The sequence below is a fragment of the Rosa rugosa genome, chromosome 7 (genome assembly GCF_958449725.1).
Source record: "Rosa rugosa chromosome 7, drRosRugo1.1, whole genome shotgun sequence".
In the NCBI taxonomy this organism is placed as follows: domain Eukaryota; kingdom Viridiplantae; phylum Streptophyta; class Magnoliopsida; order Rosales; family Rosaceae; genus Rosa; species Rosa rugosa.
The window spans coordinates 14,849,856-14,867,363 of NC_084826.1; the positions used below are offsets into that span (position 1 = coordinate 14,849,856).

General features: G+C 39.4%; 2 protein-coding genes across 2 annotated transcripts; one reads left to right on the forward strand and one right to left on the reverse strand.

Moving 5' to 3' along the window:
* The first annotated feature begins 6,301 nt into the window (after positions 1–6,301).
* On the forward strand, positions 6,302–9,203 carry LOC133722203 (pentatricopeptide repeat-containing protein At5g03800). The gene has a single exon (XM_062149022.1). The coding sequence runs from the start codon at positions 6,394–6,396 to the stop codon at positions 9,055–9,057; it is 2,664 nt and encodes an 887-aa protein (XP_062005006.1). The 5' UTR covers positions 6,302–6,393; the 3' UTR covers positions 9,058–9,203.
* A 180-nt stretch (positions 9,204–9,383) lies between these two features.
* On the reverse strand, positions 9,384–10,820 carry LOC133722204 (splicing factor Cactin-like). The gene is made up of 4 exons (XM_062149024.1): positions 10,314–10,820; positions 10,079–10,215; positions 9,867–9,989; positions 9,384–9,782 (listed from the first exon to the last, which is right to left on the reverse strand). The coding sequence occupies exons 1-3, from the start codon at positions 10,420–10,422 to the stop codon at positions 9,900–9,902; spliced, it is 336 nt and encodes a 111-aa protein (XP_062005008.1). The 5' UTR covers positions 10,423–10,820; the 3' UTR covers positions 9,384–9,782; positions 9,867–9,899.
* Positions 10,821–17,508: the final 6,688 nt, after the last annotated feature.

Genomic DNA, 17,508 nt, shown 5'->3' on the forward strand with positions numbered 1-17,508 from the left:
AGCTGCATCCCCACTGCCTGGGCCGAGGACGTCCCAGCCCGACACCACCGAAGGCATCGAGCCACGCTGCCACCGCTCCCGAAGCTGCAGGCGTTGATACCAGCGTCGCCGCTCCAACCCGATCCGCAAAGCCACGGTCGCACCAACACCCTCAGTTGAGAATCGCTTCAACCAGGGCCCTCGAAATCCTTGATCGAGACCCCAGCGTCGCTGTAGGAGAAACCACGATCTCTCCAGGCCCACGCCGCCGTCGTCTCGCCATTGTCCGGTCTGGAGAGTACGAACCTCCCCGCCGCCATCACGAAACCTAGGTTTCGCCTTCCAGGGTCGCTCCGCAAGTTTCGGATGCCCTCTCATCTCTTGTCCCAAACGAACAAAAAGATAAATCATTGCTTAAGGAGCTTTATGAAAAACATATCAATATGTTAAAAAAAATTCAAGACTTGTTGCTTTAGGAGTTTTTTTTTTTTTTTGGAAAATGTCATTTTACTCAAATTTGAGTTACACTAACTCCACTTACTCAAACATCTTATAAAATTACCCATTTACCCAACAAATTATATACATTTTGCCCTAATACCCAATAAGTATTTTTTTAATTAATTTTTATTTATTTTTGTGACAATTTTGCCCTCCACCCCTTTGTCACTTAGAGAAAGAAGTCATCGGAGACTTTACCGGACGCCGGTTGCAAGACTCCAGTCACCGGTCGGAGGTCTCTTGATGTTCCCAAAGAGTTCGTTGGATCGAGATCTCATAGGTCACCAGAGAATATTATTGCCCCTTAATAAAACCTAATAAAAAGTTTATTGTTCCCCAATAAAATGTTTATTGCCCCTATAAACCCCAATAAAAAGTTTATTGCCCCCCAATAAAAAATTTATTTCCCCCTAATAAAAAATTTATTGTCCCAGTAAAACAATTACATCAGTTAACCATTAGTACAATCAGTCACGAATCTACAAAATCCTTACCAAATAGATGCTATATATTGTAGTACATAATTGACATTAAAACATCATTTGTACATATTTTCTCATACTTTCGGAAGTAAAATGCTAGAGCTAAGAAGCACATCAAAATGTACATGGATCTAGCTAATTACATCAATTCAAAACCGCACCAGCCATACAATGAATGCAGAGCCATATATGCTGTACTGGTAGTAGTACTACTTCCAAAACAATGCCATCAGATTAAATTGCACGAAACTCTCTATCCTACCTAGTGTCGATTTATTATCTCCCACCTCGAGGTTTTTGTTCATGGCTTCAAACGAACCCAGTGGTACCAGACTACTCGACCGTGGCGAAGAACTCTTCGATTTCGTCACTTGGAGGCGCTTTGCTCACCTCCGGCGGCTCCATCTAGTCAGAGTCTCCAAGCATAGCTCGCTCAACGGCGTCATTTCTCTGTTGATTTTTGACGAAATGAAAATTGTTAGAATAGAGTGATAGGATGAACAGAGGCGGTTAATGTTTCGGTTTGAGAAATTGATGAGACAGAGTAAGGAATTTGAAGCGAATTCAGATCCAGATCCAAAAGCGAATGGAACCGGCGCAGTGTAGACGGTTTCACAACTCTTGGCCTCCAGATCTAGAAGCGGCTAGCTAACGAGAACGACGTTGTTGAGCTCATTAATTGTTGGAGCAGCAAGAGGAAGAAGGTGGAGAGTGCTCGTCGGAGTAGGAACTCGTGGAAATAAAGAGCTTGAAACTGTGAGAATTGTCGAGCTGATGATGATGAAGCATTGTCTCTGGAGGCAAAGCAGAAGCGGTGAGGATTTTTCTTCTTATGGACGGAGAGTGGTTGTCGGCGGCAGAGGAGTTGACGACCGCCATTCACTTACAGTCTGTCATACTTTAATTATTGGTATAATTAACACCATAGAAGTCATGAGTTTATGAGCATGCAACTCGGTTAGCACTATGAGAGCTTCCTTCTGATTCATTAGTTTTATGGTGAAACTAAATAAAGGTGTATTTGAGGAACCCCGAGTCTAAAGAAAAAATAGAGATAAAGTTAAAATGTTTAAACCGAGGGTTATTGTATTAATAGGCATATAAATGTATAAATTGTTTTAGCTTAAGATGTCAGTTCACATAATTAAATTGATGGAAATTAAGAGAGCTCTACTGCCTTCAAACTCTAGTACGTTGTCATGGATTGGGTGTTCGATCGACGAGGCCCTTAGGCATGACAATGGTTCCAACTGTGTTGTTGTGGTTTGATATAATGTAAAAAATAATGTCATAAGTGAATGTGTTGTTGCACTAAGGGCGCGTTTGTTTGCCCGGTTAAGTGGCTTGATAGGATTAAAAATTAGGGGCCGTGACCACTTATCCAATTTCAGCTTAAAAATTGCCCACTTACTCCACTAAGAGTTTTTTAACCTCACTTACCCAATCTAATATCTTTTGACAATTTTGCCCCTATTATTAAATTGAAAGGGCTAAATACAAATTACTACCCTGTGGTTTAGGTCCAAAATCAATTCAGTCTCTGAACTTCCAATTTCATCAAAAACACCCCTGCACTTTCAATTTTGATCTAATAGGTCCAATTTGTTAGTTTTCCGACAATTGAGTTATTTAACTTGTTAATGTGGCTCATATATGGCCTATGTTTTATGATGTGGTGTCGAGGTGGTCTGCATAGTCAATTTAGGAGTGAGTCATACTATTAAAAATAAATAGTTTTTCAACAAATAATCCAACTATAACTTGAATCCATAACAGAATATTAACGAATTAGACCTATTAGATCAAAATTGAAAGTGCAAGGGTGTTTTTGATGAAATTAGAAGTCCAAGGACTGAATTGATTTTGGACCTAAACCACAGGGTACTAACTAGTATTTAGCCCAAATTGAAATTTATCAATCTCTCTCCTCTCAGTCTCTCTCTCTCTCTCTCTCTCTCCCCCCCCTCCCCTCTTCGATCTATTTTCTCTCTCCTCCCATCCCAACGTGGCCCGCTCTCTCACCAAGCTCAACCTCCTGACGGCGTCGTTTACCGAGGGTTGTAGAGCCAACGAGATCCGATCCATCACCGAGGCCTGCCCCAAGCTTCATCAGCTCTTCGCCGCTTGTATGTTCGATCCCAGATACATAGGGTTCGTCGGGGAGGAGGCTCTCTTGGCCATATCGACCAATTGCCCGGAGCTCAGAGTCGTCCATCTCATCGATACGTCGTCGTTGGCCAACGCGCGTGGGGATCCAAAAAGACGACGGTTTCACATCGGAGGACGCTCAGATTGGGCGGGCGGCTTTGATCGACTTCTTCTCCGGGCTTCCTTTGCTGGAAGAGCTGGTACTAGATGTGTGTAAGAACGTGAGGGACAGTGGATTGGCCTTGGAGGTTCTTACTTCCAAGTGTCCCAGACTGAGAGCTCTCAAGCTTGGCCAGTTCCATGGGATGTGCTCAGCGGTTGGGTCCCAGCTCGACGACATTGCTCTATGTCAGGGGCTGGAGTCACTGTCGATTAAGAACTTGCGGATTTGACAGATATGGGATTGATCGAACTTTGCACTACCTCTCTCCTCTTCGATCTATTTTCAGTCTGAGCGGGCCACGTTGGTGAAAGTTTTATTGAGTAGTTATACATGTCTATTGCGAGGCAATAATATGATTATTGGGAGGCAATAATATGAGTATTGAGGGGCAATAATATGTATATAAATTGATCAATTGTGCCTGTAGTGTATTCATTTTGGTTTTGGGAGTTTATGCAATTCACTGGAGGGCAATAAATATGATTATTGGGAGGCAATAATATGAGTATTGGGGGGGCAATAATATGATTACTGGGGGGGGGGCAATAATATGGTTACTGGGTATTATTAGGGGCAATAAATTCAGACGCCGGATTCCGGTCATCAGTCACCGGTCACCGGAGTCCGCCACCGGAGTCAAGCAAGGTCTCTAATGACTTATTTCTCAAAGTGACAAAGAAGGAGAGGGCAAAATTGTCCCAAAAATAAATAAAAATGAATTAAAAAATACTTAATTGGGTATTAGGGAAATAATCTCTTAGAGTGTTTGGGTAAGTGGGAATCTCTTAGAGTGTTTGGGTAAGTGGGCAATTTTTAAGCTAAAATTGGGTAAATGATTATTTCCCCTAAAAATTATCTGTCTACCTGTTTTGAGCTGTTTGGCAATCTCGATATCTATAGATTGGAAATTTCAATTCCTATCAGAGTTGGATATCAAATCTTGTTGAATAGGTGGGATAAGAAGCAGATATCATTTTGACAGATAGGTCGACTCAATCGCTAAACATATTCGCGCTAACAACAACCACCAGCTTCATCTCCATCGCATCTTTGGCGGTCATTCCCTTTTGATTCTGGTCATATCCGGCAAAACCTAGACATCTCCGGCAAAGTCCGGCGATCTATTCCTTCCCAAAACATCATCACGTCCTCATGGTCAACCTCACCATGATAGGTCAATGGCGAATTCGAACTCTTGGGCTAAAATCCGGCAATTTTCGAGAAATTTTCGGCCATCTCCGACTTCCATTTACATCTGTGCTCTTCGTCTCCAGCCATCGCTGATGGGAAGCTTAACTCATGCTCCAAATCTCTAATAACAAGTAGATGCATCTCCTTTCATGCAATATCAAACCCAAAACTCAGTCAATGGAATATCAAACCGTGAATTTTCTTTCCCTCTGGTCTGAGGCTTTGAGCCCCCTGAAGGTTCTTTTCAATTTTTTGGTTTTCATTTTTTTGTTTTTTGGTTTTTTCTGAAAAGGAGAGAGTTCCAATCCAATGCAAAATCTGATGTAACAAACAAAGTATAAGGTTAAGGATTCCTTATCAAATCCAATTTAAATCCAATCCAATCCAATCCAATCATGTATTCTAAACTATTCTTATCTTGGTTGCCAAACGCGGCCTAAATGGACAAATGGTGATGAATGTATGAGGAAATTATACAAAAAAATGGTCGTTTTTGTCATGTTGGAGTTGCACAGAAAATAGTCATAAACTACGTAATGAAACCAAAAAACCGATAAAACCGACCCGAAAAAAATCGTCTCGGATTCTCCTTATAATTTTGAAAAAAATATCACTTTGGTCATCGAACTATGTTTCGTTCGACACTTTGGTCATCAAACTTTTAAAAACTTCACTTTGGTCACTGAACTATATCACTGTATATCACTTTGGTCCCTCCGTTTTTTTTTTTCTGTTTAAATGTGGCAACTGAACCTCACGCGCAGGGGTATATTTGTCAACCCAGTTAAAAAAGAGTTGAGTGTTGGAGATTGCGGGTCAAAAGTCTATCTCTCTCTGTACCAGAATTCAAGCCAAAAGATTCTCTCTATGTCTCTATGTTTATCAGATTTCAAGCTACAAGGCAAAACCTTTGGGTAATTGATTATCAGATTGCACCTACAAAGGTATGTAATTGATTCCTTGATTCTTTTTACTGTTTGTGGAAAAGAGCTGCGATCACCCTTCAAATTTCTTTCTTCTGCCTATGGCCGTGTTTGGCACACAGGATTAGATTGGAGAAGGAAATATGCTGGAATAGATTGGATTGGGGAGTGGATTGGCCAAATCTGATTTTGTGTTTGGCAGAAGATTGGATAGGAGATGGATTAGCTTATCTGAATGAAACCTTCGTTAAAATTGGATCTAAAACAATAATCTTCGTTGCGCGGTAGATTCATTGGTGGCACATATACGATAATTTAAGAAATTGGAGAAAGGTACAGTGGGAGGGGATCAAGTACCTCCGCAATGTACCAGGAAAAGAATAGAATAGAAGAAGATAGAGGGTGAGGAATTGATGCCTGGGATGCGATTGATTCATAAAACCTGCGGGCTTCTTTCTTCCACACCCATACTTTCTAAAGGAAGAGAGCTGGACTTCATCGAAAAAAAAAAAAAGAGAGAGAGGTGGAACACAGAACCATGTTATGGCATTATTGGCTTGCAAGTGGTGTCCAGACTCTGTTTAATCAAAGTTAGAGTACTTTGTGGGGGACAAAACTTTTCATCTCTAAAATACCCTTGGAGTTAATGGAGAAAACGAAGAAAATAGACGGAGAGACCAATGTGATATATGGTGATATAGTTGAGTGATCAAAGTGAAGTTTTTAAAAGTTGGATGACCAAAGTATCGAATGAAACATAATTCGATGACCAAAGTGATATTTCTGCCTATAATTTTCATACCTTAAAAGAAATGTAATTTTCATTCTTTTATTCCTAATATAAAAGCAAAACTGAAACATAGTCCTGGCGCGTGGTACACACTTTACCCACTGCAAATTTAGTAGCAGTAGAGCACACTTGGCCCTTTGAACAAGAGTAAAACGCAGGAGAGAGCATTCGTTTGACTATGGATATGGTTATTCCCCGCCTTCCCTACACTTACAAATGAACACCGTTATCCAACCCACCTTCGCCGCCTTACCTCCTCCGCTCTCTCACTACTACCCTCCAAAACCACCACCGCACTCCTCTCTTTCTCTCTCTCCCTCTAAACCCAAACCCAAAACCCCCCTCAACTTCTCCACCTCTCTCCCCACCCAATCCCTCCAACCCCTTTTCACTACTCCACACCCTCCCAATCCCAATGGCTCTCACCAAACCCACTCTCTCTTCTCCCATCTCCTCCATCTGCTCCGCCTCTCGTCCCGCCACGCCGACGCCGAGCTCGCCAGGGCCGTCCACGCCTCCGTTCTCAAGCTCGAAAACGACACCCATCTCGGCAACGCTCTTGTTTCAGCTTATCTCAAGCTGGGTCTCGTTCCCGACGCTTTCCGGGTCTTTCAGAGCCTCCCATGCCCCAATGTGGTGTCTTTCACCGCCCTCGTTTCCGGTTTTGCCAAGTCCGGCCGGGAAGAGGAGGCGGTGGAGCTTTTCTGTAGGATGAGGAGGTCAGGTATTGAGCCTAACGAGTACAGCTTTGTTGCAATTTTGACTGCTTGTATTCGGGTTTTGGACCTCGAATTGGGTCTGCAGGTTCATGCCTTGGCGGCTAAGATGGGTTACTTGGATTGTGTTTTTGTTTCCAATGCGGTGATGGGTTTGTATGGGAAATGTGGGTGTTTGGATTATGCGCTTAAGGTGTTTGATGAAATGCCTCAAAGAGACATTGCGTCTTGGAATACTGTTATGGCGAGTCTAGCGAATGAGTTTATGTATGATCAAGTGTTTGAGTTGTTCTGTGAAGTGTTGCGAGGTGATGGGTGTGTAGCGGACTATATCACGCTTTCGACTGTTTTGACTGCTTGTACTGGTAGTAATGCTTTCGTGGAAGGGCAACAAGTTCACGCCTATGCTGTCAAGACTGGTTTGGAGGGCAATTTGAGTGTTGGCAATGCACTTATTGAGTTATATGGTGAGTGTGGGAGTGTAAAAGATGTGGCTGCTTTGTTCGAGAGGATGCCTGCGAGGGATGTTATTACTTGGACGGAGATGATTACTGCCTACATGGACTTCGGGTTGGTGGGGTTGGCTGTGGAGATGTTTGATCAGATGCCAGAGAGGAATTGTTTTTCTTATAATGCTCTAATGGCTGGCTTTTGTCGAAATGGGGAAGGTTTGAGGGCACTGGAATTATTTATGAGAATGGTGGAGGAGGGTATGGAGCTGACAGAATTCACTTTGACTAGTGTTGTTGGTGCTTGTGGATTGCTCATGGACTGCAAAACTAGTGAGCAAATTCATGGGTTTGTTGTCAAGTTTGGTTTTGATTCAAATGCTTGTATTGGAGCTGCGTTGCTTGATATGTGCACAAGGTGTGATCGAATGGGAGATGCCAAGAAACTGTTTCACCAGTGGCCAAGTGAGCAGGAAAAATCTATAATTTTGACTTCACTTATATGTGGGTATACTCGAACTGGGCAACTGGATGAGGCAATTTCTATTTTCCACCGATATCAATCAGAAGGAATAATGGTTGTGGATGAAGTTGCATCAACTTCACTACTTGGTCTTTGTGGAACTGTAGGGTATCATGAACTGGGGAAACAAATCCACTCGCATGCTATCAAGTATGGTTTTCTAGCTGATGTAGGGGTAGGAAATGCCACGATGAGCATGTACACGAAGTGCTGGAACATGGATGAGGGAATCAAAATATTCAGTATGATGTCCACTCGCGACATAGTTTCATGGAATGTTTTGCTGGCTGGTTATCTTCTGCATAGACAGGGTGATGAGGCCTTAGCGGTCTGGTCAAAGATGGAGAAGACTGGCATAAAACCAGATAAGATTACCTTTATTTTGATCATTTCAGCACACAGACATACTAACTCCAATTCTGTTGAAAATTGTCGAAGTTTGTTTCTCTCCATGAAAGCAGTTTATGACATTGAGCCCACTTCAGAGCATTTTGCCTCATTTATTGGTGTTTTAGGGTACTGGGGTCTGTTGGATGAGGCAGAGGATACTATCAGTAAGATGCCCTTTGAGCCTCAAGTTTCTGTTTGGCGAGCTTTGCTTGATAGCTGTAGAATCCGTATGAATGCAACTGTTGGAAAAAGGGTTGTGAAACGTATACTTGCGATGGAGCCCAAAGATCCATCTAGCTACATACTCATATCAAATCTGTATTCAGCATCTGGGAGATGGCATTGCTCTGAAATGGTGAGAGATGACATGAGAAAAAAGGGGTTCTGGAAGCACCCAGGTCGAAGTTGGTTCATTCATAACAACAAGATACATCCATTCTATGCAAGAGATAAATCCCATCCCCAGGCGAAAGACATATATAGCGGATTAGAAATACTTATTGTAGAATGCATGAAAGCTGGTTACGTTCCAGACACAAGCTTTGTTCTTCATGAAGTGGAAGAGCATCAGAAGAAGGATTTCTTGTACTATCACAGTGCAAAACTAGCAGCCACCTATGGGCTTCTGACCAACAAACCAGGAAAACCAATTCGAGTTGTGAAGAATATCCTTCTATGTGGAGACTGCCATACCTTCTTAAAGTACTTGTCCATTGTTGCCAAGAGAGCAATACATGTAAGAGATGCTTCCGGATTTCACTATTTTTCAAATGGTCAGTGCTCATGCAAAGATTACTGGTGACCTGTGGTTGCCTCGCAGATCTTTCATCTCTTTAAGTTTCGTGTACCTTTTTGGTAGCTAGTTAACAGTTATATAGCATTGTAACATATTTGTATTTAAAAGTGTAATTTTCCAATAGAATTAAAATTACAGAAGTTTTTGAACAATGGACTTCAAAATAGTGTTGGTTGAAAATAGATACGATCTTCTTATCTTTTGTTACCGTAAAGGTCTTATTATTGAACAGTTAAACAGTTGGTATCAGGCTATCAGCACCATCACTTCGCGAAGAAAAAAGAAATACTTGTGTTCAAAATGATATGCATAAAGTGAAAGTTGAACAGTAGAGTGACTGGGAACTAACTTGGTTAGTAAATATAGACATACAGTAACTTGGTTAGTTAGTACATGTGGTTCAAAAGTACAAATCTATTAGAAATATTGGATTTGAGTTCAAGATGACTGCCTCCATGAATTAGGCTTTGATGGCTGAAATTGGGTGGCTATTGTTGCAAAAAGAAGAGGGATTTTTGAAGTAATGTCTCATCTGCCGAGTTTCTCATGCAAAAAATCTCTACATGATAAGCTGCAGTAAATACTTATTGCTCTTCTCCTTGGATGGCACCCGTGGCTTTCATGGCAGCCTTCATCTCGAACTTATCTTCTGGTGGTGGAGCTGGCTTTGATGCCATAGCTTCTTAAATTCGTGTTTGTTGTTCTTCTGATACAGCCATACGCTTGTGTTCCTATTAATATAGCAAAAGAGTCATATGGTCACACCAAAGCGCACTATGAAAACTTGCATGCTCACTCATTATGAAAAGGCTTACCAGTATAGCCCTCATGGCAACCTTCATCTCAAACTAATCTTCTGGTGGTGGAGCTGGCTTTGATGCTATAGCTTCTTGAATTCGTGGTTGTTGTTGTTCTAATAAAGCTGTACGCTTGTGTTCCTATTAACATAGCAAAATAGTCGTATGGTCACGCTCACACCAAAGCACTAAGAAAACTTTGCATGCTCACTTATTATTAAAAGGTTTACCAGTATAGCCCTATTCTCTTCAGGGTCATTCACGTCCTCATTTTCATCTCCATGTAATAGTTCTTGTGAAAATGAACCGGCCTCTTCAGCCATGTGGATCTCCTCCGCTACGGGTTCTGATGTATATGTTTCAGCACCTATTATGACATAACATATCAGAATCAAAATAAAACAAAAAAAAAATTAAAAAAAATAAATAAACTATTTGTTTACTACAGATAAAAAGTGTGCATACCATTAGCATCAGGCTCACTCTCCTCTTCAGGTTGTAAATCATCGGGCATATCCAATTTCTCTTCACCATCCTCTCGCCCCTCAAGGTGTTGCAGACGCTTGTGCAACATTTTAGCATGGATTTCTTTCAAACAGGCCCGTATTAGCAGCACTTAAATAGTAAGACTCAACCATGTAGCCGTAAATAACATCAAAAGCTTTTCAAGAATCTAGTGACATGTACCTTGGCCTTGAATACATGGAAGCGTCTAAGAACAGCCTCCCAATACCCAAAAACCTTGGCTGTACTAGAACGCATCTGTGACTCAATTTCAGCGTGTAATGCCTCCAACTGACTATAATTCTTCTCTTCCAAGAGATACTTGAAGTCTGCTTCAATGCTAGAATACAAGCCTCTTTGTTCAGCAAGTAACTTGGCAGGAGGTTCCTCCCAACGAACCCTAGCTCGATCCAAAGCATCCTTTTTCCGAGCTTCTGTTAGCTCCCAGTTGCAAACCACCAAAAGTGCCTGCCAAATGGCACATATCAAGAAATGCTTCACCATCAAACCTAGTTCTCAAATACTTCATTTTCGGGCACCATTTGCACTATTTACAGTTCAATAATAATTTCAGGTAATCAAATGAATACCAAGCAATCAATTTCAGCTGGCCAACCTGCTATGTTTCACATGCCTTTAGTTTACTCACTCGCTACGAGTATAATTGAACTACTAACCCCAAGACCACTCCAAGGAGACCCAATTTTCTTTTTAAAGAAACAAGTTCTACGGGACAAATAAAGGAGCAGCAGCTCTGATGTAGTGCCATGTTTGAAGTTCACCACCACTCACATGAATTAAACCAAATGCAAACAGAAGACACTGATCTTTAGTTATCATCATGACCTTGAGTAATCTGAAGTGCTCGTATTCTTCAGTTAAGTAGATTATGTCATAGGTAGAAAGCAATGAAAGGAAAAGATAAAGGAATAATATTCCTCCCATGTATCCTAGCTATATGTGTAGGTGTAGCCCTGTCCAAACCTAGATGCATTTTGATGTCATCTCGAAGCTCTTCCATTTCCTTTACTGTCAAGCCCTGAATCATACATGTCAAATGCCATTATCCCAATGTAAATTATATGCCTCCATTTAATTGTCTAAAAAAAATACAACTGAACATAGACAGACATAATAGTCACTGAAATTTTGAGCTTCCCAATTATTAACTACTTCTTTTCTGAAGGAACAAAATTTAATTAACACAAAGAATAATACACTAAAAGTGGACAAGTAGTCCGCAAACAAAGACAGTCAACCAGCAGAAACCAGAAATCTACACCAAATACAATTGAAAAGCTGTAGACAAGACACACTAAAGACCTTATGCTTAGACTACAGTTGTCCTCCAAACAAGCAAATTATGAGAGATGCTATCGTCTCTGATTTCTGTCGGGCTGAATAAGCAAGAAAAGGTGTACAAACAGAAGCCCATAGAGCTGCTAAAAGTTTTACTCTATCCCATAATTCCTCCCTCCATCCCTGCACCTGTATAATCCTTAGATAACTCTTCTATTTATTTCCATCCAAAGCACCCAAATGACAGCTCGGTCACTACAGCCCAGAGAACTTTAGCCTTCTCCCTTAGCCATTGCCAAGATACCTTGCACTTACTAGAGCAACACTCCCTGGCGGGATCTCCCAACTCAAGCCCGCCCCCAAAAACAACCTCCCCCACCACAAAAACCAACTTCACACTTTACCAAAATAAAAAAGAAAGATCTAGGCTCTCTCCCTGTATTCTGTTGGTAAATATTGGTCTAAATGCTATATTTATAATAAAATTAAGAACTCATTTATGCGGATCAAATAACAGGCAGAAAGCAAATCAAAGTAAACCAATAAAAGTTAGAAAAACCTTTAAATAATTTGGTTGAGTGTAGAACTTGATTCTATGTCCTTAAGACGAAATTGCCTCATCATTGGTGCTTAAAGGTTTTAATGGCAAACGTCTTCCAGGATACAACGACCTTCTTCTTGTGTTAGTAGCACTCTAAACCTCAAGAACAGCGAACTTAGATTGTGTATGAACTCTCTCTTGAAAAGACTCAATTGGTTTTCAAGACATTAGGAAATACTCATCTATAGTTCTATACTATTATTAAGAGAAGATAGTTTGTCAGCTAAAATAGAAAAATTTTACCAAAATATCCCTCAAATATTAAAAAACATCTGAACTGAAATATTTGAGAAAGACAAAATGGTCAATTCACAAATAAAAGAAAAACAAAATAATTTAACAAAAAAAATCAAAAATAAATTTCAGCAATTTTCTCCACATTCAGTGGAATAACTTCCCACCTAATTATCCACACTCATAAGGTGTGTTTGGAGTCTAGTATGTATAAGGAGAGAAGGAAAGATGAATTCAAGAAGTTCTTTTTTAGAATATGGTGGAGCAAGTGTTTTATAGATGTAAGGTGACTTTTCACCAAAAATTATCTTTTGTGATTAGCCATGACTTCTCATTGCATAGTCATTTACATTTATTTAACTTCACACATTTATTCATCCACAAATTATGAATAATAAAATATTTAATATTAAATTTTCCAACAATCCCCCACATGGATGAAATAATTAGTTAGAAAGAAACATTTCAAAAGACAACGCGCGGACATATGAGAGAGTTCGGTTGAAATGATATCGCATCGGGATAGGTAGTTTTTGGTTTTGAACCTTCCTTAGTGAAATACCATCGGATTTACTAGCTAATTAGTGAACGTGATGTCTTGAACTATTCAGCCATTTATGTAAACCAAGACAATAGTATTCACACAATATCTTTTCATACATATCTAGTTCTACGGTTGTGTCCTTCTGGCCATGGACAACACCCGGTATTCGTGAGTGCTTTAGAGAATTCAGCCTTCAAAATTCTCATAGAAACGGCCTCATTACACACTCATATAGGTGGCTTCCTATGAAAAGTATCTTTCTATACCCCACTTGAAAAATCAAGCTATAGGAACCATTAAAAGCAAAGCTTACCCTAACTCGATCATTATGCATCGTTTCATCATCATAGGATATGGGAAGAGATTTATCTCCACAATGCTACTCCAAAGTCATCCACCATTTAGTTGTCCCTTTGAACCTAGATCTTGGGATCTCCAATTAACTAGGTTGGGTATCCATGATGGCGACTTTATGTTTTAGGCTTATATATATCACATTCATTTCGATGATCAACTTACTCTCTAGTCAAACTTCGATTCAAATAATCGGGCCCACTTGTTTGATTATAACTTCATTCCAAATCAAATTCAATATATGAAAACTAATTTCATTCGACAGTAGTTGTTACCAAGTCAAGTCTTCGATTCACCAATTAGTCGAGACTTGCTACTTGTGTTGGCTAAGATTCATTTAGCCACATGCCCCCACATTTCTAGGTAATTTGTAGGAAAGTTATTAATTAACTTTTCCAAAGCTTGAAATGTCATTATGGCATGTGAGAAAATACGGTGCGATCACCCTCGTGAGCCGGCCCATACTCAGGGGCTCTTCTCATCTCTTTAATCTCTCTTCATAAAAGGAGATTCAATGCATATCAAGATAATAATTCTTCATTTCAGGTAAAAAAAAAATAGAAAGAAGAATGAGAATCTTCTTGCTACAGATCAAGAACTGACTTGATAAGTAGTGATAAGGAGCAATAACCTAACAAAGAATACTCCTTCTCCACACATACATAGAGGGAGAGGCAAACACGCAAGTACCCCTGGAAAGAAACATATATATTCCCTGTTTATCTCACACATTACGGAGTACAGGTGGTTGAAAACTTCTAGACGTAATAAAGTTGAGAAGCCTTAAAAATGCAATGAACAAAAATCAAACGAATGAGGTTTTTATGTAGCAAAAAATAAGTCCCACAAGAGTATTACCTTGAAAACCATGTATGGCTCATTTATCTCAATATCTAAATCAGCTGAGTCATCGAGATGCTTGGAAAGTACATCAATTGGCTTAATATGCCCTTCACGCAATCTGATCTCTGACCTCATTTTGCTTTGATCAAAGTGAAACTACCACTAGGCACAACGAAAACGGTAAACATGTTAACTTATACAAGAACATTCAAAGTTCAAAGCAAAAAGAAGGGTATATAGATAGAATACCCCTTCTTTTTTTTTTCTCCCAGTCTTGGAACTCAGCTCGAGTGCGTTCTCTGGCAAGCAGCGCCTGCAGAAAGAAATGAAAGGTGCATTACAAAACTACAATGATATCAGGCAATGAGGCAAGACGAAATGACTAAAGCAAAGATATTATTACCAATGGCAAAATGCACACCAATTCATTATGCCAACATTTTCAAGAGAAGGATTCTTTGTAAGAATTAATGTGGACTTATGAATGTTCACTATATATGGACCACAACAACTTAGCTACCTTATTTGCAGAATAAGTAATTAGACAATGCTTGAATTATTCAAGTCCATGACCTCTTTATTTATAATCAGTACTGAATATGCTATATATTGTTGATTACTTAATCATAGAGTAATCCTAAATGTACATGAAATAGTTTGACAAAGGCCTACATCAATTAGGACTACGAATCCTTTATGAGAGGTACCTAGTCCTTGATGCCTATAAAAGTCTTAGATCCCTGCTCTATCAATCACCACGCTATTCATAAGCTTCGCCCCATTAAAGCTTGCATACAGGATTAGATAGAGGAGAAGATCTATCATGACTAATTCAAGTTGGTATACAAGATTTATATTTTGTTCATCTCTTAATGTTATGCTTATGTTAATCTTAATTATGTTCTGTGTTCTTAGATTGAGTACAATATTATTTTTATTTTACGTACATTCTTCTCATACTAGGCAATAAACTTACCATTTCTTCCTCATATTGTGCTTTTTCAAGTGCTCTTTCCTCCCTTCTCTTCTTAACCTTTTCTATCGCAGCTTGCATAATGAACTTAAACATATTAGAACTTCAAGTAAGAAAAACAGAAAAGGTTGGGATAATGGTGCATAATTTTCCTTAAAAGGTGGGTGTACTAGGGGTTTCCTAGGTCTTCTTCTTGTTTTAAAATTGGTATTTAGGGTTCCTTAAGGAACGATTCTTTCTGTCGACCCCATAAGGGTGTTTCGTTTTTGTACTGCTTGCTGAATTAATACAATGGGCTGACCTCTTTCTTCGAAAAACATTTTATTTGTCTGATTTTAGGGAAATTAGTCTCCCTCTCCCCAATAAACTTTAATTGTCCCCCAATAAAAGTTTATTTGGTTTTATTGGGAGGCAATAAAAGTCTTTGGCGACCTCTCCGATGACATATAAGATCTCCAATGACTTCTTTCGGGACCTCTAGTGAGATTTTCGGAGAAGTCCGGCAGCCTGTCACTGGACTACCGCGAAGTCTCTTATGGCTTCTCTCTCTATGTGACAAAGGAATGAGGGCAAGATATTCTCAAAAACAAATTAAAAAAAAAACTTAATTGGGTGTTAGTGAACAACTTATAAGAGTTATTATTGGTAAGTGGGGGAAAAAAATAAGTGAGTGGTATAAGAGGGGAAAAAATTGTAAAATTAGTGTAAAGGGACAAAATCCCATTTTTTTGTTTATCGGGTAAAAACCGTATCATTGCGTGGAAAATGGGCTATTTGTGTCCAAACAGGTCCCAATTTTATAAAGATTATGCTTTTTGAAATTCATGACTGGATCCCACATTATCTCTAAAAAATTTGGGCCTGGAGTTGATTGATTGGGAAGCCCAAAAGAGGTTTTAGGCATTTTATTCCGCTGATTACATAAAGAACAGCATAAACTCAGCGTCGTGATGAATCATGTTGGGTATGGTGCTTGAAGGCTGTTGATAAACCAAGATGGTGTTAAGCATCAATTGGTCATCAAATATATAAATAATTGTACCTCAACTCTCCGATCTCTCATGATTGTACAAAATCATGGGGAATCCAAACCTGAACTCCATAATGGATGTGCCGAGTGAGAAGAGAAGCATGTGTTTGGACTTTTTCATACATAACATAATGTTCATGAAGTATTTTTCCTTCTTTGCACAACCCATGAAGCTTTTGGATATCCTTAAAATCGCGAGTCCATAGTCTCAAATGAGGGCCGATAGATGCTCGAGAAAGGGGAGTGTACAAAACTAAATTTGTACAAAGAACCACAACTCCAGAAATACTCTCAGTGAAAGGATTCCAATATGGCTTTATCACAGGACGCCAATATGGAATATCAATAGACACTGGCAGGTGAGGAATGCAATCACAGTTTCCAAATAGAAGTACCCTGTAGTTCTTCTGCAATCATCAAATAGCACATCAGATTTTCATTGAAAGGAACCTTCTTTTGGGTGATTATGAATTCAATAAATGATAATTAAGACATTTTGTATCCGGAGCAGAAGCAGGTAAAATTGACCCCCACAAGTGGACTCGTTCTTTGTCAAATTGAAGACTTGCATGAATTGGATCTGAAGATGAGGTTTGGTGATGAATCCCATCGGAAGAAGCCGAGTTCAATTGAATAGAGGTATCTTTGTTTTATGAAATGTAGTTTTTGTATTATTTGAATTTCAAGTTTGTTTATTTGTGTCCCTATCAATTCAGTCTTTCTATTTCATCCATGGATTTTATAATTGATGAGTACTGGAACGGAGCTATCCATGGATTTTTGCAATTTTTCTGCTCATAACCATAGCATACATGCACGAGGGAACTATCTATGGTTATTTTTTGCAAATTCATTGGTTACAAGCATACAATACAAGCTTTACAAATATTAAACCATAAATTTTAGGTAAACAAAAAATTTGTAATGCTAGTTTAAACAACGGATTTTTTTTTTGTGACACGTTTTGTTGGACTTGTGCTCCCAGCTCATTAGAGGTAGATAGTTAGGGGGGAGAAGACGAAGGAGGTGTGGTATTCCTTTTCATTTTTGAAACAAGGAAGTTTTGCTTCCCCTTTCTTGCTTTTTGTTGCGACTTTGGCGGCTGATGTTACTGTAAAAAACGTTAAACAAATTAGTATTATTCACAAAGTATAAAACAAAAATAAAACAAAGTATATATTTACAAAAACACACAAGTTAGAACGCTAATCAAGCATGTAAGACTCATTGTTGATATACCTAAGGAATTATAGATTTTCCACTTAAGCAACTAAGACC